This window comes from Pogona vitticeps, chromosome 4 (genome assembly GCF_051106095.1).
Source record: "Pogona vitticeps strain Pit_001003342236 chromosome 4, PviZW2.1, whole genome shotgun sequence".
Lineage (NCBI taxonomy): Eukaryota > Metazoa > Chordata > Lepidosauria > Squamata > Agamidae > Pogona > Pogona vitticeps.
Window position 1 is genome coordinate 202,148,883 of NC_135786.1, and position 26,274 is coordinate 202,175,156.

Below are 26,274 nucleotides of genomic sequence, written 5' to 3' on the forward strand. Positions count from 1 at the left end.
ACTTCTTTGGACCTTAAGTGGATCTAGTTTGGTTTTAACATTTTAATCTGATTATTTTTCTTTTCTTTTTCTTTTTCTTTTTTGCTTTTCTCAGGAGGTCACATTGATTGTGTGATGCTGACTTTGAGTGACAGGAATCTTGGAAGGAGACCATGATACCTAGATTTTCAGTCCTTTTGACGGGTGAGTGTTCCTTATGAATTATTTTAGTCTGTTTTAGTCTCTGATGCATTTGGAACTGAACTTTGATTCCAAGAGGTTTTAGGCACTGAGTGTTGGTTGCTAAGGGCCTTAACATTCTGTCTGTCCATGTTCTTTGATTCTGAGTGTTGGTGCTGAGGTGCTTTTGTGGTCAAAGCTTTAGACCTTGCTTTGACTTTGGAAGGTTGCTTGGAGTCACAGTCTGATGTTGAGAACCCTGATGCTGAGTGGGTGCCTTTCCAGGCCATATAATCAGAAGGCTCCAGAGATTCCAATGGATAGTCTCAGTTTTCCACACCAGTTTTAAGAATATGCAAAAGTGAATTTCAGGCACATCCCTGACTTGAGTACCTAGCTACAGAGCAGAGGTTGGGAGTTTGATTCCCACTGTGCCTTTTGGGAGAACAGCCAGCCTGTGTATGGCAGGCTGCGCAATCCCAAAGCATTCCCAAAAGAAGAAAATGGTAAAGTGCTTCTGAATACTCTATACTTAAAAAAACCATGGAAACTCTGGAAAGGTGTCATAAATTGGAAATGGCTTGACAGTATGAAATTATTATTATTAATAACCATACACATAGGCAAGATTACAAGACAGCTTTAAATTAGAACAAGATAACAAATTGGTAATATCAGACAGTGAAATGTACATGTTATTCTAACACTGAGATGATGAGTGGTCGAGTAGACCAGATAGGCGAGGTATAAATTAAATAAATTAAATAAATAAATAAAAATAAATGATGTACCACATTTTTTCGTGTATAAGACGCCCCCATGTATAAGACCCCCCACTTTTCTAATCCAAAATTAAGAAATCTAAGTGGGGCTTAGCAAGTGGAGGGGAAAGCACAAAGCCCTGCAGGATCACTTTGATTCCTGCTTTCCCTTCCACTTGTTTTTATTCTCTCCTTAGCTTGCTTCTGTGTATAAGATGACTCTCAATTTTTAGTCTAAACATTTTAGACAAAAGTATAGTCTTATACACTGAAAAATGCAGTATTCCATGGAATAATATCTGTTCCAAACAGATAGAAAGGGTCCTTTGGAAGAGGAAGCTAGTTGTATTGTAACACTAAAAAACAATGACTTCTGTTAACTTTAATGAGTCTGTCGACCTTCTAACATTGCTTTGAGACACAGTTGTTTCTGACTGGGGCTGGAGGATACATAAATCTTGCTGCTTCTCTCCAGCTTATGGTTGCACAGGAGACTGAAGAGCAAGTACGATTTAATCCAATACTGTAGCTTCATTGTTCAGAGTGAGTAATTAAACCATAGGGAATAATGGTTTAGTATATACAGTATGCTGCTGTTTTCATAGCTTATAAGGAGCTTGCTTTATCTCTGAAAAGTAGAAAATCCCTTTTTCATTTCTAATATGGCACAGGTTAGAATTTTGTTTTAGAAATATATGTCAATGATTATACAACACCTGTGTTATTAATTCAACAATATTACTATATTAGTTGGTATTTTAAATATGTATTGGTCATGATACTAAATCTCAAGCACATATCAAAAACATATTAATGGCAGACTTTCAACAATCTATCATTGATTTCATGGACTACATAAATCCTGTATGCTAATGTGTCTACTGTATTCTGTCTATTTATTTACAGCATATACTGAATGTTCGCAATCAATTGTGCAGGAGACTCCCAGATATGAAGGGTTTCTTATTATTTTATATGTCTGTGATTTTATCGTGATTTTATTTGATCATATTTATATTTTAAACAATTGTGACTGCTTTTGGCTAATACAATAAACTTGAACTTGATAGTAGTTATATCTTTATTGCAATTTCCCTGATGAAGAACTGTTACAACTAGATAGACCTGAAACACATTGGAATACTACATAATTTTAGCTATCATCACTATTGTTGTTTTATTTGGGGGGCTTATTCCACGCTCCTATTTCCTATCAGCCTTCTGAACTTCAAATGCTAGAGTTGACTAAGTCTCATTGAAAAAGCTGAAAAATAAGTTCGTATCATTATATTCGCATGTTTCAGGATTTTCAGACTGATAAAGTAGTATTTTCAAGCTTCAGTACCACTTGAATGGCAGAATCTTTTAGGCAAAAAACAGAAAATATACTGAATGGAAAGTTCTTTATCCAATCCCACAGAGTCCTTTATCACTTTAGGTTTGACAAGACGCCTTCACTTCCTCTGAAAATGAACAATGTATCATCAGATAAAACTGTATGAATACACTCTTTTAACCACTAGTGATTTGGTTCTGGTACTCAAATAACTCACTGGAGCATCAAGGTGTTAAAGATTATGTCCTCTTTGCTTTGGCTTCACAGGAAGAATAGCTATTCCATTTACACTACAGAAATGTAAGAACAAAACAAAAAGAAGCAGCAGCAGCAACAGCAACATCACTGGCAGCACTAACAGAAATAAACACAAGGGAGTCAGACCGAACAGAATACATAGCCTCTTTTGTTGGACAGTGAAAATAAAGTCTCACAGGTAATGCTTTCAAGTTCTGGATTGCCTGTTTTGGCAAGGAGGTACTTGGTTGTTTAGTCATTAAGTCGTGTCTGACTCTTCGTGAGCCCATGGAACAGAGCGCGCCTGGCCCTCCTGTTTTCCAATTTCTCCCAGACTTCGGTCAAATTCATGTTGGTACTAGTCCCCCGGCTTATTAAACTTATATGCAGAATACATCATGCAAGAGGCCAGACTGGAAGAATTCCAAACTGGAATTAAGATTGCCGGAAGAAATATCAGCAACCTCAGATATGCAGATGATACCACTCTGATGGCAGAAAGTGAGGAGGAATTAAGGAACTTGTAATGAGGGTGAAATAGGAGAGTGCAAAAAACAGTCTGAAGCTCAACATCAAAAAAACTAAGAACATGGCCACTGGTCCCATCACCTCCTGGCAAATAGAAGGGGAAGATATGGAGGCAGTGACAGATTTTACTTTCATTCATTCATTCATTCATTCATTCATTCATTCATTCATTCATTTATTACATTTTATACCCCGCCTATCTGGTCATTGCGACCACTCTAGGCGGCTTGGGCTCCATGATCTTGGGCTCCATGATCACTGCAGATGGTGACAGCAGCCACGAAGTTAAGACGCCTGCTTCTTGGGAGGAAAGTGATGACAAACCTCGACAGCATCTTAAAAAGCAGAGACATCACCTTGCCAACAAAAGTCCGCATAGTCAAAGCTATGGTTTTTCCTGTAGTGATGTACGGAAGTGAGAGCTGGACCATGAAGAAAGCTGACCACCGAATAATTGATGCTTTTGAATTGTGGTGCTGGAGGAGATTCTTGAGAGTCCCCTGGACTGCAAGGAGAACAAACCTATCCATTCTGAAGGAAATCAACCCTGAATGCTCACTGGAAGGACAGATCCTGAAGCTGAGGCTCCAATACAGTTTGGTGACACTATCCAACCATCTCGTCCTCTGTTGTCCCCTTCTCCTCCTGCCTTCACACTTTCCTAACATCAGTGTCTTTTCCAGGGAGTCTTCTCTTCTCATGAGATGGCCAAAGTATTGGAGCCTCAGCTTCAGGATCCGTCCTTGAATTTGATCCAACTCCGGAAGGCAGTGGAAGACAGGAGGGCCTGATGTGCTCTGGTCCATGGGGTCATGAAGAGTCAGACACGAGTAAATGACTAAACAACAGGTACTACCAGGAGGTACTACCAGAGCTTAACTATATGGGAATATTCATATTTGTAAACAAATATGAATACTGTACCTCAGTCCCAGGTGCGCCTAATGCAGATCTGGCCCAGGGAACCAGCCTGTCCACTCATGCTTCGCTGCGCTGCAAGTAGTGGCTTTGCCGTCTCCCTGCTCAGTTGGCCACTGCAGGTAGGGGGAGGGAAGACAAGTCTGCTGAATGGGCAGGTGAGCAGGGAGACGTGGAGCTACTGCTGTAATGGTGAGAAGAATGGGAGGCTGGCGGCGTAGGGAAATGTGAGTGGACGGGCCAGTTCTGAGGGCCGGACCTACATTAGGCACACCTGGGACAGGGATATTCATATTCATTTATGAATATGAACATCCCCATCTCTTTATACAATGTAATTAACAGGTTATTAGGAAAGGAGCTCCTTAAGAGAAGGCTGTTATTTCTAACAGTTTATTCTAGTTTCATTTGCACGTTTGATGTCTTGGTACTACCACTGAAATATCTGCTTCTCTGAAATGGCAATACATATTTTCCTTAACATGTGACATGAAACTCAGTTTCAGCTACCATGAGCAACTTTATTGCTTGAAGCTGATTATGAATGGCACAAAGGCGATATCTGCATCATTCTCACAAACAGGGATAATGGTGCCCAATGTCTCCTCTACCATTTGCCTATTATTGCCTTTTTTATTTCACACTTTGCTACACTTTTATAGCACCAGGGGTTTCTGCATATTTGGCAAAATACTAGTAGCAAATCATATTCTGCACACCACTCTTTGCATCATAACTGTGAGCAATGACCATTTGATAGTTGCCTTGGCCTCTGCAAATTCTGTGGGGACATAGGAGAGGGCCTTCTGTGACTCTGGAACTCCCTCCCACAGAAAGCTAGGCTGTCCCCACCACCGCTGTCCTTCCAGAAGCAGATAAAGACCTTTCTCTGAAGGCAGGCTTTCCCTTAATAACTGGTGGTTTGAGAGGTGTTTTTTTTTTTAAAGAATGGCTGTCCTCTGTTGCTTTAAATGTGTTTTAATATTGATTTTATTGCTGTTTTGAAAGTAATATTTGTTTAACTCTTTTTAAATATTGGTATACCTACTAGTTTAAGCTTCTACATATCATCTTTTATGATGTAAGCTGCCTTGGATTCTTTTTAAGCAAAAGGTGAGACAAAAACATTTTAAATAAATAAGTAAATAAAATTTAAAAGCTCAAGGTAAACACAGTAGGACCCCTGTATCTGCTGGATCAATACCTGCAGTTTCAGTTAACCATGGGTGTACCGTCAATTCTTGGCGTACTAGAGATCCATTTCTTAAATCCATACCAGGTTCTCAGAATGTCTGGACCAGGTGGGAGGTAGGGAGCCTGGCAGGGGATGGGATTCCCCTTGTTCCTTCCCTCCCACTCAAGGTCTCTTGGGTGTGGGCTGCTTCAGGTCCTTGACCAAGACAAGGCAGGGTGAGGCACGGGCACACCAATTCCAGCTTCTGCCAACTGAAAAGGTTACGCTCACATCAAGAACTGGAAAGATTGAGTTTAAAGGGGCTGCAGCAGCAGCTCCAAGGCTCAGTCTGTGTTTCCTGGGCAGAAGCACAGAGCTCCAATAGGTAGATAGGCAGAGGGCATACTTGAATATATAGCCCATGCAGAAGAATTCTGTACAGTACTTTTGAACCCAAAGGTCCTGATCATTAGTGTATAGTTGCTACACAACTTACTTCATGAACAATACACGTGAAGAGGGTTCATGTGTTGAAAAGCTGTACTTGATATTGTGCAGCTTTACTTGCCTTAGCCCTGACGTGCATGTCTTGAATGTTGATAACTGAGTATATCCATATGCAGAGTCCCCTACAACAATGTGCACAAGAGCTGAAAGTTGTAGGTTTCCTTACTCTGCTATGCAAGCTTAGCACATGAATGTAGGGGCTGGGGTAAGGTTAGTAGCATCACTCCATGTGTCTCTTTCGAAGTGTCAAAGAGACTATCTATACAAAAGGGGTGCTGTGTTCAATTAGGTGAAATAACTTACTAGGTAACAGTCCCCAGTTAAGCTCCAGCTACTCTTCTCTTAAGCATTAGCTGCAACTGTGCCATAAGATGAAAAATAGAAACCTCCATGTCAAGACCTCTGTTACTGATCATGTGCAGGCAACATACCCTCTTGTTTTCAGCCCTGCTGGGCAGGGTTCTGCCTCTCTCTAATGTGCAAGTCTGCTCAAGTGCATGTGGGGTTCTGTTGCAACCGGAACCAAAGGGGCTGCATGGAAGAGGAGGAAAACTGTGTGGAGGTAGGTGGAGTTACACACATGCAGCTGTGTACCTTAGAGGGATTCCTGTGTGCCTAAGAGGGATTCCTCTGCGCCTTAGAGGGATTCCTCTGCTTACATTTTATTTCACCAAAAATTCAGTTAATCATCAGAGCTAATACTGGTAGTCCTGTAGACTCACTGTCAAAATATGGCCTCTACTAAAAATTAGTTGCTGCCTCGTGATTTACAGAAAAAGACTACACAGCAGCACATGACTTACTGCATACAATCTAGCTATGTCTGAGAGAAACCTACTGCTGATGACTAAACCAAGTATGATTCCCTCCTACATATTTCCTCTGCTGGGTTTTATTTGCAGTAACTTAGTATGAAAAGTCATAACATTTCAACCATCTATACAGACAGCTAAATGGCTAATGTGAATTTTTTCACATATGACATTTAATAAAAATATTTCATTTTGCATACATATCCAGCCAATTTATGCCACCACAAAATGCTTTAACCAATGTCACTTGTTTTGGGCTCGACATGACCTTTAAAACATTTTAAATTAATGAGAGACAACAAATCAACAAGTTTCTCAAAATGGAAAAAAGGTCAATTCTTTTCCTAAACTTATGAAGACTAAAAAAAAGTAAAACCACTGTTCAAATGACAAACAAAACAACCAGTCTCCATGTTATGTAACTACAACAGTAAGCAAAGCTACATGTAAATAATTTCCTACTTACTGTATAAACAAATGTTAGCTGTATAAACAAGTGGCAACATTTTATTTTAGCAGTGTCAGAGGAGAAACTGGCATTTTGCAGTTGCAGGTAATGTATGCTATCAGCAAACTGTACCTATCAATGAAGTTTGTTAAGTATAAACAATTAATTCATAAGCTTCAATATACTATGGAAGCCCAATTCTTTTAAATTGCTTCTCTCTCTCTCTTTAGGAACCATTTTCAGACAAATGGAGGAAGTAATATTTTTAATTTTAGGCCAACTGCTGCATTATTTACCAGTACAATTTTTAGTAAAATAGATAATTCAGAACTAAAACAATAAGCCAATCAGCCTAAAAGCATAAATGTAGACAAACATATTTAAATGGGAGTTTTAATGTATTTTCATTACTTTTTAAAGAATGCCTACCTCTCCATCTCTTCCCCAAACTCCTTACACAATTAAAACAGCTACTCATTAAAAACATTTACATGAAGTTTTATAAGGATATATTAATTCTGATTTAAAGTGATATAATAAGGCAGACCTAAAGTATCTGTTTCCAGAAACACCAGACCTGGAAGATGAAAACAATTTAAGCACCATAGTTTTAACAATGCAATCCTGAGGACACTTGCTTGTAAGACAAAATGTATTCAGTGGTACCTATTTCAAAGTAAACATGTTCAGGATTTCACTGAGTGATGTAAATGCTCCTGGTTGTTACTGTCATTAAATAGGAAAGTCTCACATGTCTAGTTCCAAGAAAGAGCAGTACTGCTAAACCATTTTGTGCTCTCTCCCTGCCAGACCCTTTCTTTCAAAAGTACATAGACTTTTCCTATACTTTATTTTAAGGCGAAGAACATTCTTGTTATTGAAGCAGCAGCATAAATCTATTCTTCAGAGAGCCAGAGCACTAACATAGTCTTAAGAAATATGGGTATGTAGCTCAGGAACTGCTGATCCCCTTCTGGGCCTGCAAACATTATACACAGGACATGAGGGTGGATGCTATTGTCAGGAGGATAAAACAAATTTTAACTTAAATTAGCATCAAAGGCAAAAGATTCTTACACAATCATCTTGATTTCTGTGTAAGAGACTGATATCTCTTGCTGTTCGGAAGTAAGAATATATGATATTATGCAGGTATAATGACATTACACAAATCTTATACAAAGCTACCAGAGGAGATTTTTGAGTAATTCACTCCTTGAGCTTACAAAATTTCCCTTTAAAACGCTGATCTATCTAAGAACAGAGACTGGAGACTGAAGGACTGATTCTAAAAGGGTCAAATAAGATTACTGAAACAGGTTCTTGGAGCCTGGGATATTATTTTACTGTACACACTTTGGCCCTGTAACATTTTGTCCCTATGGCACCTGTACCATTTATTGTAATGGAAAGCCAACTTTCCTATCAAATATGTACCAGTCTTATTCTAGTCACCAGGAATACTGTATTCTCAAAACACCTTTTAAATCTCAGTGTTAAAAGAAGCAGTAAGCAGTTAGGAAACACATCAGTGATGCAAAGGCACAAACGTAGATAACTAAGAACTGTGCAATCATTACCTATTTTCTTTGTCAATTTCGCATACTTCATTAACATGTGATTAAGATAATTCAGGATTCACAGTGTGGTGTAGTAGATAGAGTGATGCAGTAGGACTCTAGAGAACAGGGTTTGAATCCCTGCTCAGCCACTAAAATTGACTGGGGGAGTGGGACTGATAAAACCACTCCTTCAGTATCTTATTTACCTTGAAAGCCTAAGCTGACGGTAGTAATGTGTTAGCAGCCGGACTGTCCTCGCTATTTTGATAACCAGGCAGTGCATTACTGTATGTATATCACAGTGATCACTGACACTCCAGTGATCACTGACACTCATCAGCACACTCTGAGCTAGCAGGAAAGGAATGTAGTTTGTGACGTTTATAAGTCATGATGACTGAAATGGCAGGTAAAGTTGAATTCCCAGGAAGTTTAGAGTAGAGGATGTACAGAGATGTTAGAAAACATACTGTTTTGTACTGCAACTCCCAGAGTCTTCCAGTGCTGCCTAGAGGATTCTGTGAGTTACACTCCTAAAAGAACAACTTCTCCAAGCTCTGAATGTACATATTTCAGGACAAACCATAACAAAGCAAGGAAACACAGATATCTTAAGGCTCATTTTCAAAGAAATATTTTTATGACTTTAGCTGCAGCATCTCAGATGCTACAATATTACATAGAAAAAGCTTATCTATAGCCACAGCGTTCTCTTCCAAATATGCTGACTGATCCAAACATACAATGAGGCACAGGCAGAATACATTATGACTATAAATGTATTCCACAGAAAAGATCCAATCTAGCACCACATATAGCATCTTGCATTGTCATAGCTAACTAGCATCACAATCAAAGAATGATGAAGCATCCAACAGTTAATTAGATCAGATGAAAAGTGCTCCATTCCAATGTTGCTACAACACTTATAGGCAGTGAAAGGCCATTTGATAGATCCTGAGTTATATTCTTTTCAGATGTCTGGAGAAGTTAATTGTTGATGAGTAGAAGTGACATAACTGGAACATTCAAGTGGGGGTAGCTCCTCACCCCAAACAATATCCTATCCAGAAAAACACCACACCTGGAACTTTTCAAAGCCACCAGCCAAGAGTTTTCTTAACAAATTTCACTGCTACAACAAGAAGATTACATTATTTTAAATATATACTATTTTAAAAAGAGATTGTGACAACTGTTAGGAGACAATAGCTAGTCCGCCTGAAATTGCTCAGGAAACATAAAAATTCACAACTTCACGTGAAATAATCTCCCCATATGTTGTGGGGGGGCAGTCTCCTACCCATAAGAGACCAACACCATCATCTGCACAGAAATGCAGATAGTGGTATGCCCCACTCATTTCCTGGTATGCTGGTTTATTTGTAAAGCATGTATGACCTAAAATGAAACATATGTGAGCAGATAAGAGAAATTTCAGTCAGATGTGAAACCTGTGCACCTAATTAAGGACAACTATAGAGACAGCTGCAGAAACATATCAGAAGTTATGATACAGTGGACCCTCTACTTACGGAATTAATCCGTATTGGAATGGTGTCTGCAAGTCGAAAAGTCTGTAGGTCGAATCTCCATTGACCTACAATGCATTGAAAACCGATTAATCCCATAACCGGCGGTTTTTATTCTATTTTTGTTCCATTTTGGTTTTTTTCTGGTCTGTAAGTCGATTCTCCGGCTGCAAGTCGAATCTAAATTTTGCAGCCAGAGAAGTCTGTAACTCGAAAAGTCTGTAAGTCGAGCCGTCTGTAAGTTGAGGGTCCACTGTATTTTTAAACTTTATGTTAAGTCTGAATATTGCATACAGTATCTAGCTGACACTGTTTCAAATCAGAAAGCATTTTGAATATTCTTATTTCTAGGTGAGTATCAAAAGAAAGTATCAGGAAAATGGGGAACTGACAGAAAAGAATTCATTAATTCTTCTGGAAGTTCTTACTTTTTTGGATATTCTTGCAGGGAATGCCAGAAAGCACCTGATTGATCAGTTTTGTAGTCAAAGGAAGACTCAGCATTTTCTCTGAGATTAATTCCTCCCTTCCACATCACTTCTTCAGGTTAAAGTATGTTAAACCTTCTTGCATCCTTATAGCAACCATGTTAACCACCAAAGAACCAATATGGAAAGAGGACTCTTCATGCCCATGCATGAAGGGGTGGGGGAGCGCTCATGCCGGTGCTGGCACACCAGTGTGTGCGCGAAGCAGCTGTGGGGAGGGGAGTGTGTGCAGGGGGGAGGTCTGCCTTCGCAGCCCGGTCCAGCTCAGGCCACGGACTGGCACTGGGCCGTGGACCGGGGGTTGACGATCTCCAATTTAAAAGACTTCTCCCAGAAGTATCATACAAATAGCTTGGCACTCAGAATGGACCCCTGCAAGACATGGTGTCAACAGTGATCCAGCACTACACCCTTTTAGATCTGACCTAACAGAAAGGATCAAGACCACTGCAATATGCCCAATCCAGCCAGTTCCACAAAGATACTATTGTTGATGATACTGAAACCTGTTCAGAGGGTGAGAATAATAGGGCCACATTCCCCAGATCCAGTCCCTAGCATTGCAACACACACACACACACACACACACACACACACACACACACACACACACACACACACACACACACACACACAGAAAGAGACACAGACACAGACACACACACACACACATGTGCACACTGATCATCCACAAATGTGACAAAACAAATGTAGTGAAAGAAACGTATAGTGAATCGGAAACAAGCATTTGTATCTCATACTTAAAACTTGTCTTCTGTTCTAAATTTATTCTCATGATGTACAATCCAGTAATTATACTAGTAATCCCTTTCTAAAATTTCTGACTTGAACATACTGAGATTGTTTCCCACCTGCTTCAAACATATATAATTTATATGAAGTGTAAAATTAACAGTTCAACACTGTAATATAAAAACTACAGTACATTTCATTCAAATAATTGTTTTACTAATAATTTCAAGTATGGAAAAACAAAAGTGATTGAAGCTGCCTCTCAGCTGGGGAGAATATATACAACAGTAAGACATTTTTACAAAACCACTTTCTTACCTTGTTCTTTTATTTGACGAATCTGCTTCACAGTTTCTTTCAAGATTGCACATTTGTCAGGTTTGAAGTTGAAGTTGTCAATATCATTAAAATTAGCAAAAATCAGCTCTGCAAGCTCTTCTATGTATTTATTCTCTTGTTCACGATTACGTTTTTCAGTGTTTCTTTTAGGACTGGAAGAAATGAATAAAAATGGCATTTATAAAAACTGACAGATTGAAGTAGAGAATATGTTCACCTAAAGTGGCAAAACGTAGAAGAAAACAACCATCACTGATTTCTCCAATCAAAATCCTAGATTTTAAAGCATGATTTCAAATTCATAAATATGGGAAGGCGGAATAACCACACACTCATACATCTGACATTTATGTCTGAACAGAAGGTAGCTTTTCATAGTAATGTAAAAGTTTGTTTTATTTTTATTTTTATTTATGGAATACTGCTTATTATGATTGTAAACAGATCAAGGTTCATTTACTGCATATGCATGTATTATTTCTATTAAACTGCATCCGACTTATAGGATTTTCAAGACAAGAGAGATATTTAAGGAGTGATTTTGCCACTGCCACTTTCCACCTCCCTACCTCTTGCCCTTTGAGATTCAATGGCCAACCAAGGTCTCCTGAGTTTTAGTCATCATTCTATCCACCATCACCGGGCACCTACCTACCTACGTACAGTAAAAATGTCCTGCTTATATACCTCCCCATAGCACTTAAAGCACTCTCGGCGGTTTACAAGTTAATTATGCAAGCTACACATGGGCCCCCACTCCCGTGAGCTGGGTACTCATTTTACCAACTTAGGAAGGATAGAAAGCTGAGTTAACCTTGATCAAACTACCTGGGATTGAATCCCAGGGTGCCTTTGGAGCTCTCAAAGGGCTTCCTCCAATGTCGGGCAGAAAGCCCTTTAAGAGCTCCGAAGGCAAAAAGGCAGGGAGAAAGGGCTGGAAATTCAAATTTCCTGCCCTTTCTCCCTGGCCTTTTGCCTTCGGAGCTCTCAAAGGGCTTCCCCCCCCCCAACATCGGAGGAAGCCCTTTGAGAGCTCCGAAGGCGCAGATTGCGGCGGCAGGGACTCCCAGGGAGGTCTCCCATGGTGGCGGGCAAGTCTTGGGAGACCTCCCTAGGGGTCCCCGCTGCCACGACCAGCCTCTTCGGAGATCTCAAAGGGCTTTTCCACCAACATTGGAGGAAGCCATTTGAGACCTCTGAAGCCAAAAAGGCAGGGAGAAAGGACTGGAAATTTGAATCCCCCCCCCCCCGTTTCTCCCTGCCTTTTTGGCTTCGGCGGTCTCCAAGGGCTTTCCCCCGACATCGGGGGGGGGGAATGTGAGAAGAAGTATTATGATGAAGTATTATAAAGTATTGTGTGAAGGAGAAAGCTTGCTCATAAGATTTTACAAACATTTAATGTTGCAATAGTAAAATGACTTCATGCAAGTACCATCAAACACAGTCTACAAAAGTGGATACACAAACAAACTGTGGCAATGTTTTCTTCATGTTAATGAGATTCCAGTATCCCTTGTCTCCCAAGGCCCATCTGTTTTCTTCAAGATACTTTGCTCTGAGTTACATTGACAAAAGAGGCAGGTGTGAGACCCGGACTTCGGGTCAAGAGGCGTTGGTAGGAGTGCTGTCTCGCCCCAAAGCAACTGTAGGAACTCAGACCGCTCCGCGTCCATTCCCTCCCAAGCTGATACATCAAGCCGTCAATACCTCGGACTTGGAAAAGGGAATGAAAGGGTTATCTCTAGCTACCCAGACCACACAAGATTTGGTGGGAAAAGAAGAAGGGAGGTGGGCCTTAGCGGAGGCGGGAATGGGGGAGATAAAAGGGGACCGGGACAGTATCCCAGGTGGCTGGGAAATGATGTGGATGCAGGACCCATGGACTGGGAAGTGGGAGCAAGTGAAAGTTCCTAAGCAGGAGGCTGAGAGTTGCCGAAAGAAAGGACTATCCCAACGCCCGTCTTACTGGGGTGAGTCAGAGACTCGTGAGTGGCAACGCAAGTTAAGGGAGGAAAAGGAGGCTATGGAGAGGGAGAGGCCAAGAGAGCATGGCACATGGAGGAGCTGAGAAAGATGAGGTGCTTCCTGGACCATGGGACACCCACTTGGGAGAAGGATCCCCGTTCTGGGGATGGAGCGGGGATGAGGAGACCACCCCTTTACTAGTCCCAGATCCAGAAGACGTCATGCCCCAAGAACCTGAAAGAGTTCTGGCTGGTCCCTGGGCACCGAAGTCGACTAATCCGTTTGAGACTGAAGCATGGTTGCCCCTGTCGGAGCCGTTGCTCCTTCCGGAGAAGTTTAATCCCAGTTTGGTGAATGTTTCTGTGCCGTTGCCAAGTTTAATAAATCAAGACAAGTCTTTTGGCTTGAAAACGTCTCCTGGTTTATTTGGAGCGGGGGAGGAGGTATCTGGCGGACCCTCACAGCAGGTCCTTCCAAAAAAACATTACATTTTAAATTATGAACACTAGAGGAAATAACAATTGTTATTGCTGGTATTTTAAAAAGGGATAGTTTCTACAGAAAAGGTGTAACAATTTTTGCTAGTCAATTTTTTTTTGGAGGGGGAGGATTTCCCCATGCCTCTACAGTATTGTATAAAACAGCAATCCCCAACCCCCAGTCCTTGGCCTGGGCCAGACTGGGCCACCGAGAGAGACCTTCCCCCCGTGCAGACTTACCTTGTGCCGCCCGTTTGCACCTGCACGCATGCTCCAGCTTGCCCGCATGAGTGCTGTGCATGCGCGGGCCTGAACAAGTGTGCACCACCGTTTGCGCACGTGCACGATAGGACGTGCGCAAATGGCGGTGTGCGCCTGAGCTCCCCGCATGCATAAGCATATGGCGGGGGCGACGCTTGTATGGGCGCCCATCTGCCCGTGCAAGAACGCGGGGTGTGCCCCACCTTCCCCAGCTGGTCCGCGGACTGGAAAAGGTTCGGGAACACTTGAATAAAAGATGTATGTTTCTTTCCTAGTGACATCTGCATTACTTTTAAGATTAGACTGTCAGAAGATAATCATAGCAATATACACAGTTAATGGAGAAAATTAACCAAAATGTCAGGCAATCTGGGTTATAATTTTTTAACATCTTCTGTTTTGTAAAAAATTAAAAGCTTTAATTGAAGATTGAATGAGCTAGCAATATTTTTAGTAGAGAGATATTAGTTTAAACTCTTTTCCTGCACCCTAAAACAAAACTCAGGATAAGCATTTTTCTGAATGTAATGAAATAAACAACTACCAACAATTCTCTTCTGCCACTATAACTAAAGCAATGATGAGGCATGCACACAACTAGCCACATATTATCTGTTCTCCTTATTAATTTGTATAAAGTACTTTAATTCCTCACGTTTTATAAAACAGTCTAACTAACCTGGGTCCAAGTTGATCAGGACATTCCTTGCGCTTTCTTGACTCTGTGCGGGCTGGGTCAGAGGAACTTTCACCAATCCCACTCATCTTAAACACATATCAGCAACTGAAAAAGAGAAAGTACAGCACAATTGTTATTATCAAGATAGATATCCCTTGGAAAATCTTGAGGAGGGTTAGCCAAGCTAAGCCTATTACAGCAATAACAAAATATTTGTGATAACTTATTTTTTAAAAAATAGATTATTTATTAAACAAACATCCAACCTAAACAACATAAACCTAACACCACAATAAAATACAATTACATAATACACCAGTGCCACTTTCACCCGCAGGGCTAGCAGTATTATTTTCAAAATTAATCCAATCCATTTTCTCTCCAAAAATTCATTGTTTCTTCCCTCAGCATATACCCCTTCCCTCTCCAAAATACATATTCCAGGAATACATTCCATGTTTTCTTAAAATTATTATTTTTTGATAGGCCTCTCCTTATTTTCATATCACATGACAATTTATCATTAATTGACATATCCCATAATTCTCTATACCATTCCTCTAAATTAATTTTGTTATCATTTTTCCAATTTCTTGCAAATATTAAACTTGTTTCCGTAACCATTATTACAATTAAATCCTTATTTTCTTTCAACAATTGATATTTCTTAACCATATTCAATAAAACCACTGATGGGGACATAAAGCTCTAGAATACTCCGAAGATCTCTGCACACGCGCAGAATTAACCCATTAGTGTGTATTCACAGAGACCACGAAGAACATATTAGCATTGTGCTTTTAATCCTTGTGTATCATGTTCAGCCTGAAGTAATAATTTATATATTTGACTTAAAGCTCCCTTTCTTTCTGTCTTTTCCTCTAATTTCAGTCTTTTTTCAATAATCTCTTCAAATTTTGTCATTTTTCTACTTTTCCCTTCCTTACTTTTCCATTCCCTTGTCCACCTTTCTATTTGAATCATGTTAAACCAAGAAATCCCCTCTCCTCCTAAAATCTCTTTTATATTTCCTTTATCTTTCACCTTCTCCATCCAATCTTTTATCCTATTTATCCCTTTATCTTTTAATATATTCTTAAGAGTTTTTTAAAGATTTTCTGGAAAATTCTTTAAATCTACAACCTGGGATAAGGGAGAAGTCAGTGGGCTCAATACACCCCTAAACTACTTCCAATTTTCTAACAGATTTAAAAGGAAACGGTTAGTAATCTTTTTAAACTCTTCTCCAATCTTTTCTTTAAACAATACACTTTCAGTTCTTCTTCCTTACTCTGCATTTCTATTTCTGTCCAAATTAAATTTTTATTACTTTTAATAATATCTGGAATATGTCTGAGTTGATTTGCTATATAAATTTAAATTGGGTAATCCACGACCTCCATTTTTTTGTGTTACATACCATAATTTGTGTTACATACCATAATTTCTTTCTTATTAATCCTCACTCGTTTATATCCATTACAGTAACAATTTATTGTTGTCTGCCATTCTTTCAATTGTTTTTCTGTAATCTTTATAGAAAGTATCCAAAATACAAAGTTTAATTTAGACATAATTTTCATTTTACATAATGCTACTCTACAAAACCAAGAAATCTTTAATTTCTGATAATCTTTTATCTGTCCATTTGTCTCTTTTTCCAACCTATCCAAATTTATTTTAATTATATTCTGTAAATTCCAGCTAATATTAATCCCTAAATATTTAATAATATTTCCCATTTTCCCTTCAAATATTATTTTCATTCTTCTTTTCTCTTCATCCGAGTGGTTTAACAATAAACATTCTGACTTTCCCCAACTTTTAATCCTGTTATATCCTCGAATTCCTCCAAATGTGATTCAAGCCTCTCTTTTGTTTCTATTGGATTTTAACTACAGTATTAAAATTTGTGGCAACTTAAAGACTAACTATTTTCATTTGGCATTTCTCTTTGCGGTCTGCAGCCCATTTCACCAGAAATATATCACCATTCATGAGTATTTATATACTCAGGCAGAATGTGGGGGAATGAAAATGCAAAAGTCAGTAAGTGACAATCTTAACAGCGGTTGTTTAACAGTCATTGAAGGCACCCTAGAAAAACAGAATAAGATACGTTTGGTGATGAACAATATTTGTCTGTGAAATTTAAAAGAAATACTGTAGTTTAATCTCTCAGCACAGCCCAAGGGTACAGAAATGCAGCAATTACAGGTACAGTAGACTGGTGGAGTTGACTGGCAATAAAGACAAACCTGTATCAGTTAAGATATGTAGTGAGGTAAGAAATTCTCATGGTTTGAGATTTTGAATGTACAGAGTGTTAAAATAATTAAGGAGACTGTAAAAAAATTAAATGTGAAAATATACATTGTCCTTTAAAAATGAAGAATATAGGTTTATTAAAAGTCACTGCGTAACGGCCAATTCTCTAGCCAAGTCTGAAAGCAACATCGATGTAAAATAACATTGCCTCATAAAAGAATCTCTTTCATAACTAATACTTCAGCATGGAATTAAAGAAATGATGAGGGGGAAAAACTACTAAGAAAAAAACCTCCTAGACTTCAAAACTGCAGATAGAGAAAAATGATATTTGATCAACTTACCGTGTTTCCCCGAAAATACCGTGTTTGCTCCAAAAAACACGTAAGGGCTTATTTTCAGGGGGCATTTTATTTTTTTAATGTAAAACAATCTACATTTATTCAAATACAGTCATGTCATCTTCTTCTGGTTGCTACATAATGGTGGAGGGTGGGGTTTCACTTAACTAGGGCTTATTTTGAGGGTAGGGCTTATATTACGAGCATCCTAAAAAATCATACTAGGGCTTATTTTCAGGTCAGGTCTTATTTTCGGGGAAACAGAGTAGTTCACCAGCACTTTATGCTCATGGCATTTTGCATACCCAGAAAAACAGTGCTCAAGTAACTTACTATGCCTGAAAGTGCAGGGGCCCATTAAGCTAAAATAAGGGCTATTATCAGACATAGCAGCAACTTGCTAGTCTTGTAGTTTACAACTAGGTTTTTTCTCTAACCTTACTATGTTTTTACCAAATCTCTTCTTCTGCTTTAAAATGGGAACACCCACACCCACATTTATTGGACTAAATTATCAGATTACAATTTTTATTTTATTTAGTGTACGAGCACCAAGTTGTTTCTACAAGATGGTGAGTAAAAACAGAGAGCCAGAAACTCCTTCTATCTTTTCTTTCTTGGTATTACCAAGAAAACAGCTATTTCTGATTTCATTGTGACGGTATGCCTTTACGCAGATCCTCTTAAAACATGGTATGAGAGAGGATTAAATCTGTGTATACAATAGAAGAAATTATAAACTGTCAGATAATCCTAGATTTTTAAAGTCCATAAACTTAAAAATAAAACTGGGGGGGGGGAGACTGTCAAAGAATGTACAAAGTGAAGAGCAGAATGAATTTCTGCCAAAACTGTAGCATTTTATAAATTTTCTAAAACTCGTGCTACTTGATGGTATCCCAGGTAGCATTGGTGGCCCAGGCAGCCTTTTCCCATCTGAGGCGGATTGCCCAGCTGCATCCCTACCTTGACATTGGGGCCCTCACTATGCTGGTTCATGCACTGGTACTCTCAACATTAGACTACTGTAATGCTCTCTACGGGAAACTGCCCATGAGGCTGCTATGGAAACTTCAGCAGGTCCAGAATATGGCAGCTAGATTGTTGAGTGGGGTGAAGAAATCCCAACATATTTCCCCTACACTGGCCTCCTTGAACTTTTACCTGTTTGTTTTCGTGCCAGCTTCAAGGTGATGACATTGATGACAAGGCCCTAAACAGTTTGGGACCTTGATACCTGACAGAACGCCTCCTCCCGATGAGATATGCCCAGCCTATTCCATTTTCTCAGGTGGGGAGGTTGACCCTGAGAGACGCCCAGAAAGACAAGACTAGAAACCAGGCCTTCTCAGTGGTCGCCCCTCAGCTCTGGAATGATATCCCACCTGACATCCGCCTGGCCTCTTCACTGGGAATTTTCAAACCATCTTTGAAGACATGGTTTTTTAGGCAGGCTTTTCTGGCATTGGCATCTAAACAACGTGTTGCACCCTCTAGTGTTTATTTCTGTTCTGCCATCTTACCTCTCAATCATTTACAGTATGTCTATGTTGATTTTATTTTATGGTGTACGTTCTATTTTTTATTTTTATTTTTGATTGTGTTTAATTTTACTTAATTTTGAGTTTATATCCATTATTGATAGTTGTAATTTGACGTATGTCTTTTGTGTCTTAATTTTTTTATTGCAAACCGCCCAGAGTGGCCTTGTAGCCTGATGGGTGGTAAAGAAGTTGAACAAACAAACCAAAAAACATACTTACATACATATTGCATTGGGTATAACACTAGGTACCATTATGGTGTCTAATTACTCTGTGTGTGAAGGAGTGGCAGAGCTGATGCCTGGCAACACCTCTAACCACTGAACTACTATGTATGATAGACAGGTCCAAAATACAGGAATCACCAAGCCTCATTTAGACATGAACTTGATGTGAGTCTGGCTTGGTTTTAGTCATCCACTTCCCAGCAGTCCCTTGTATGGACTACTACAATATTTTGCATATGGAGACAGTGTGGAAACTTACTAGCTGCACTTATACCTTCTCTTGTCTCTTCTATGTTCAAGGAAGTATACATGGTTCTCCTCCTCCCCTGGTTCATCTCACAACAACCTTTTGATGTAGATGAGGCTGAGAGGTTACGCTGTTAGTTTTATGGCATAGTGAGGGGCTAGAATGCAATTGCCCAACACGTTAATCATTACCACACTGGCTCTCTGATCTAATAATAATCATGTGCTACCAAGTCAATTCTAACTTATGGCAACCCTTTTCAGGGTTTTTGAGGTAGAGAAGGCTCAGAAGTGGCTTACCATTCCATTTTGGCGGCATCCTGGAACTGTGCAGCTTGCTTAAGGCCACACAGGCTGACTCTACTCGTAGGATGCCCTGTGGGGAATCAATCTAGCTTCTGGCTCCTAAACAACTGAGCTATCCAGCTATCTGAACTTGGTATCTTCAGAATAAAGAGAGATCTCACTGACTGGGTTAAGGGATATCAACATTTTCACTGGCACTAGAAGGCCATTTCTGGGCCCAATTTAAAATGCAGTGTTTGACCTTTAAAGCCATTCCCAGCTTGGGATAAGGGCATTCAAAAGACTGCTTGACTCCATTTGCAGTCTGAATGTGGAGCCTGAATATTTCTTCTGAGGATTTGCTTCAGGGTCCACTATAAACAAATGCAACTGATGCTTTTTGGAGAAAGCCTTTCACTAGTGCCAAAGCATTTATGACATGTCCTTCCTAAAGGAATTTGCCTGAGACATACCCTGTGCTTCATTTTCGTGTGAGGCAAACACCTTCTTATTTCCTCAGGCCTTTCAATGTGCTTGTCTTTTAAATCCCTTTGTTTTTCTTCTGTTTTGATTGTGTTTTTTATTTTATAATGCCTGTATATTATCCACAAAATATGATTATGCCAATTATGTAACTGTTTTGATAAATAAGCAGAAACTAATGTGTTAAAATTCGTAACTACATGTTGAAATAAATTCCATGCAACTGTTACTTTTGTTATAACGCCAAAATACCATTTCCAAGCTAAATTGCCACACTGATGACTACTAATCATTTGCTTGGAGGAAAGGGAAAGTTGACAACGAACTACCTTTTTCTAAAAATCAAAGACTGTGCATTACATCTAGTTCTGCTGTGATAAAGACTGCTTTTAGCCTTAAGAAAAAATAGACTTAATCTCACCCACCTTTTAGAATATCAGAATCACAGAACTGGAGTTGGAAGGCACCTCCTGCCAATGCAGGAAATCTACAGCTAAAGAATTGTTAAGTCACGCTCTATTTAAAACACTTTACCACCTTCTGAGATAGCTCTTTCCATTTTATTTGTTATTCTACATTTGTTCTACTACTTTAAGTAGGACTATCTATCCTCTTTTTTTTCCTTTTCTCTTAGGGCTATGGTATGACCCACTAGCAACAAAGTTATGAATATAGCCCATGATACACAAATTACAAAACATTAACAGATTTTTGCAATTTACTATGCTTCTTGACACTCATGTTCATATAAAACAGCCTTAAACCAATATATGTATATGAAAAAAGTAAACATGCCTCCCACTGTCTAACTGAATAAAAATAATGCTCATGAATTTTTAAGCAAACACACAGATGCTACCAGGAAGACAATGTCATAAACACATCAAATAGCAAACAGGCAGCAGGAGCTCTTTATCACATATTGCAACCATCAGATATATGGCTAATATTCATGATGAAGTTCACTGATGCTTAAAAGCACATATTTGCATCTGTTTTGTTTGTTTGTTTGTTTTTTAGTTTAAAGGTCCCCTTTCAAAAACCAAGAATTTTAGCCCTGGCAAATATACTTATACTTATTGCTCTAAGGAGCAAAATGATAACCAGGCTAAATTAGCTAGTCTGACATCAACAGCACAAAATGGCTTCCAGTTTCTGTATTCTTGCACACTAAGGTTCCTAATATAGCTATTCACTGAGCTGCTTACATATCAGACTACGTCAGCCACCTCTAATAAGCCCTTGCAATAAGCCCAAAAATAGCAAGAGGTGGTTTTAACAACACTACAACTAGAAGAGAAAAGGGTTGGATTAATTCTTTGAGTCAATGTGCAAAAATTGTGATTCTTTCCTCATTCAGTCTGCAAATGATGCAATATGTCTCTGGTGAAACAGTCAAAATCACAGCAATAAGCTCAAAGACTGCTAAAAGGAAAACAACAATGATGTGTGAACATATTTCTGAGGACAAGTCACCCACTAAAGGCACAACATAATGCAGTTTTGTTTTTGTTTTTTTGTTTTTTTACTACTGACAAACATTTCAGAACCCCACTGTTCAAACTGACAAAACTACAGCAGAAAATTATGGCACATTTTCTGTTAGGAAGCAAGGAGTTCTAAAGAGATTAATATGAATTCAGCCCTGTTGCATAATCTTATTATAAAAATGTACAATATATTCATAAATCGAAACCAAGATTACAGCAACAGAATATTTTTAACTCCAATTTATTAACCAGCACAGGAAGAAGAGAGAATTTAAATGTTTAGAACTGGTATGTTACTAAGTTATTTAATATAGGTTATACTGCACAGCAGAACATCTAGGTAGTATTAGACATGCTACATTGCAAATCTATAATTACAATTAAATTCTTAATGGTCATACATTTCAAACAACATTCAGCTGAAGCAATACATTCATAACAAAAGTATTTTTCAGTCCCTTAACCAGAGTGTCCCATTTTTTAATTTACACCTTAATTTGCCTTTCCTCTCACCTCCATCTCAGATGATGCAAGAAAATACAGAAAAATCAAAGGCAAAAACAAATCACCTATGCAGAAGAAGCACTAACCTGATTTGATAAAATGTTACAACCAAGAAAAAAAAAATCAACCTGCTGAAAAATCACTCTTTAGAAATCCAATGCAACATATAACATTTTATTAAAAAATTAATAAAAGCTTCCTAAACATGGTATCTTGGATTTATTCTGCATACAAGCACAATAAATTCATTCTAGCTTGCTAAAATCCAATCTGGGCCAATGTGACAAGGTAAAAGTTAAGAAGAGGTCACCATCCTATGCTGCTCTAGCCAAGACACTGAACGGGAATTTCTTTGGTGACGTGTTTACAAAGCAAGACGAGATATTGTGATTTGGATCTTCTATACTTTTAGTCCCACCAATATCCATGCCATGGGAATAATCTGTCTGCTATGAAGCTGGCACAGAATGGAACTATGGCATATAATTTAGAAAATGGAGCTAAAACTGACATCCTCGTAGAAAGAAACAATCTTTCTTGGCACAACTATATAAGGGTTCACAATAAAAGCATATGAAGTATAAGGTACTACCCTGTTTCCCCGAAAATAAGACCTAACCTGAAAATATGCCCTAGTATAATTTTATTTCAGGATTCTTGTAATATAAGCCCTACCCCAAATATAAGCCCCAGTTACGTGAAACTTCACCCTCCACCATTGTGCAGCAACCAGAAGATGATGACAGGACCGTATTTGAATGAATGTAGGTTGTTGTACATGAAAAAAAATAAAACTTTCCCTGAAAATAAGCCCTAATGGTTTTTTTGGAACAAAAATTACTATAAGGCCCTGTCTTATTTTTGGGAAAGCACGGTATGGAAGTGACTGAATAGAAGTCACCATCTTTCACAGCCAGGACTCCCAAGCATAATCAACGAGCTTCAGTTCTCTGTTGTAACAACATCTATTGTTTCAATTTCATTATATACCAACCATTCCATATATTTAGCTACCACTGGTAAGACTGAAAATAATAATAATAATAATAATAATAATAATAATAATAATAATAATAATAATAATAATAATAATAATAATAATAATAATTATTATTATTATTATTATTATTATTATTATTATTATTATTATTATTATTATTATTATTATTATTATTATTATTATTATTTATTGTCATTGTAAGTATATACACAGTATACCCATACAATGAAATTCACAGACACCCAGAGACCAGACACATGCACACACATAAAATTCCCCAAACACTCCCCACCCACAAAAGTCCCCACTAAAAATACAAACATCTACACTGCAGGCTAAGTAACACAGTCCAACTAATTATTCACTACTGGTGTCTTTAAGCTCATTATTAATTGCAATTATAGCTCTGGGATAAAAACTATTCAGAAAACATGTGGTCTGAGTCTTAATTCTTCTATATCTTCTGCCAGACGGTAACAGTTCAAAAAAGTTATAAGCAGGATGGGAAGAGTCTCTCAGGATGTGTGACTTCCTCAGACAGCGGGATGTTAAGATGTCATCCAGGGTTGGTAGTTGGAGCCCGATGATATTCTGGGCAATTTTAATGGTTCTCTGTAGAGCTTTTTTTGTCCGCTACAGAGCTACTCCCAAACCATGCCAGTATGCCATAGGTTAAGACACTCTCAATGGTGCTACGATAGTATGACAGAAGTAAATGCTGAGATAAATTTAACTTGCCGAGCATTCTCAGGAAATGCAGCCTCTTCTGTGCCTTCTTCATTAGCATGTTGGCATTTATAGACCATGAGAGGTCCTCTGAGATGTAAGTACCCAGAAATTTAAAACTACCAACTCTCTCCACTTCCTCACCGTTTAAAAATTTTAAAATTTAAATTTAAATATTAAAATTTTTAAAATCTTTAAAATCTTGCACAGGATGTATATTTTTATGTGTTTTGCATTCTTTTCAATTATGTTTTAAAATGGAAAAATGTATTTAATTGCAGGTTAATGCCAAATTACACCACATCTTTAAAACTATAGAAGACAGGGAATTTTTAATAGCACCATCATTTTGTAAACTACTATAATTTTCTCAGAGGTTTTGTGGTAGAAATCTGACTATCAGAAGCTGAAATTTCAGCAGTTAGGACAAAGCTGTTTTTTGATTTCTTTAGAGCTTCTTGCTTCTTAGCAGAAGGTGTATTTTAAATATAAACATTACAGTGGGGTCTTGACTTGAGAACTTAATCCATATTGGAAGGCGGTTCTCAAGTCAAAAAGTTCGCAAGTCAAATCTGCATTTCCCATAGGAATGCATTGAAAACCATTTGATCCATAGCTGCTCTTTTTCGTCCATAGAAACTAATGGGAAGCTGCTATTCCGCCTTCGACCACTAGAGGGGGATATTTTGTTTCTTTTTTTCTTAGGTCAAGAAAGGTTCAGGGAAGGCAGGGAAAATTCCAGGCAGTACCAGGCAGTCTGAAGATTGTTTCCCAATTCACTCTCTAAACGCTGGGAGGAGTGAGGAAGCAGACAGGCACACTTTTCACTGGCCAACAGTTAAGTGAAAATTCAAATTTTGCACTTTCCCTGCCTCCCACGTGGTTTTTTTCAGTTTTTTTTCAGTTCGTAACTCAAATCTAAGTACGTAAGTCAAGTCAATATTTTCCTATGAGAGCGGTTCATAAGTCAAAATGTTCGTAACTCGGGCCGTTCGTAAGTCAAGACCCCACTGTATTATTTAAGCCTTACAGAAGTTAAATATACACTAGTATGCTTTAGAGAACTGTATGGCAAAACAGGTTTCACTGAACAATAGCATTCCATCTTACACGGCCATCTAAGATCCTTCTTTCAATACCCCATTCCCACTGTAGGTCAACACTTCCACCAGTACAGTCAGGAGCAGCATGAACAGTCTGTGTTTATACAATGAAGTGGCAGGACAAAGCCTCCACCAGTAAGAGGCAGAATGGAAACACTAACTTACAAATATCCCTTTCTTTCCACACAACCTCCTCTTGCATGGGCATGTTTCAAACCAGTGTGCTATCTCACACTACTGAGAGATGAGAATGTAGGCTTAAAGACAGCATAATAACTGATGGTGCTGAGCTTCAAACTAGCAAGACCCTTTCTTCTTTTAGGTATCTCAGAAAGTTCCAAAATGATGTTTCATTATCAGGCACTTCACCCCAACTATACAGACTGCTGGCTAAGCAGGCATTCCCACTTTCATGTTGCGGTAACAAGAACACAACAACTGAAAGACAGGCAGCAATTCATGGAGGAAAAAGAGGAGGGATCACAGGATACCCTGTAAGAGTTAGAACCTACAGTGGGGTCTTGACTTGAGAACTTAATCCATATTGGAAGGCGGTTCTCAAGTCAAAAAGTTCTCAAGTCAAATCTGCATTTCCCATAGGAATGCACTGAAAACCATTTAATCTGTATCTGCTCTTTTCCGTTCATAGAAACTAATGGGAAGCTGCTATTCCGCCTTCGACCACTAGAGGGGGGATATTTTGTTTCTTTTTTTCTTAGGTCAAGAAAAGTTCAGGGAAGGCAGAGAAAATACAGTCCAGGCAGTACAGTACCAGGCAGTCCGAAGACTGTCTCCCAATCCACTCTCTAAACGCTGGGAGGAGTGAGGAAGCAGACAGGCTCCCTTTTCACTGGCCAACAGTTAACTGAAAGTTCACTTTTTGCACTTTCCCTGCCTCCCACGTGGGTTTTTTTCAGTTCTTAACTCAAATCTAAGTACTTAAGTCAAGTCAATATTTTCCTATGAGAGTGGTTCTTAAGTCAAAATGTTCTTAACTCAAGCCGTTCTTAAGTCAAGACCCCACTGTATAGCCAACTCATGTGTTTTCTAACAACAGAAGACTTCAACACTTTGGGCAAAGGAACAGACCTTAGGATAGCAGATTATATCCTTATATCA

The 26,274-nt window shown here is 38.8% G+C and overlaps 1 protein-coding gene across 21 annotated transcripts in view; it reads right to left on the reverse strand.

Annotated features, from left to right (window-relative positions):
* The window catches only part of NCOA2 (nuclear receptor coactivator 2), a 192,424-nt gene that overhangs the window by 73,036 nt on the left and 93,114 nt on the right, over positions 1-26,274 (reverse strand). For all 21 annotated transcript variants that reach the window (XM_072999019.2, XM_078393819.1, XM_072999016.2 and 18 more), the window contains 2 exons: positions 14,939-15,043; positions 11,534-11,706 (listed from right to left, as the gene is read on the reverse strand). In XM_072999019.2, coding sequence (XP_072855120.2) covers positions 11,534-11,706; positions 14,939-15,024 — 259 coding nt within the window. In that variant the 5' untranslated portion in view covers positions 15,025-15,043. The remainder of the gene's footprint in view (positions 1-11,533; positions 11,707-14,938; positions 15,044-26,274) is intronic.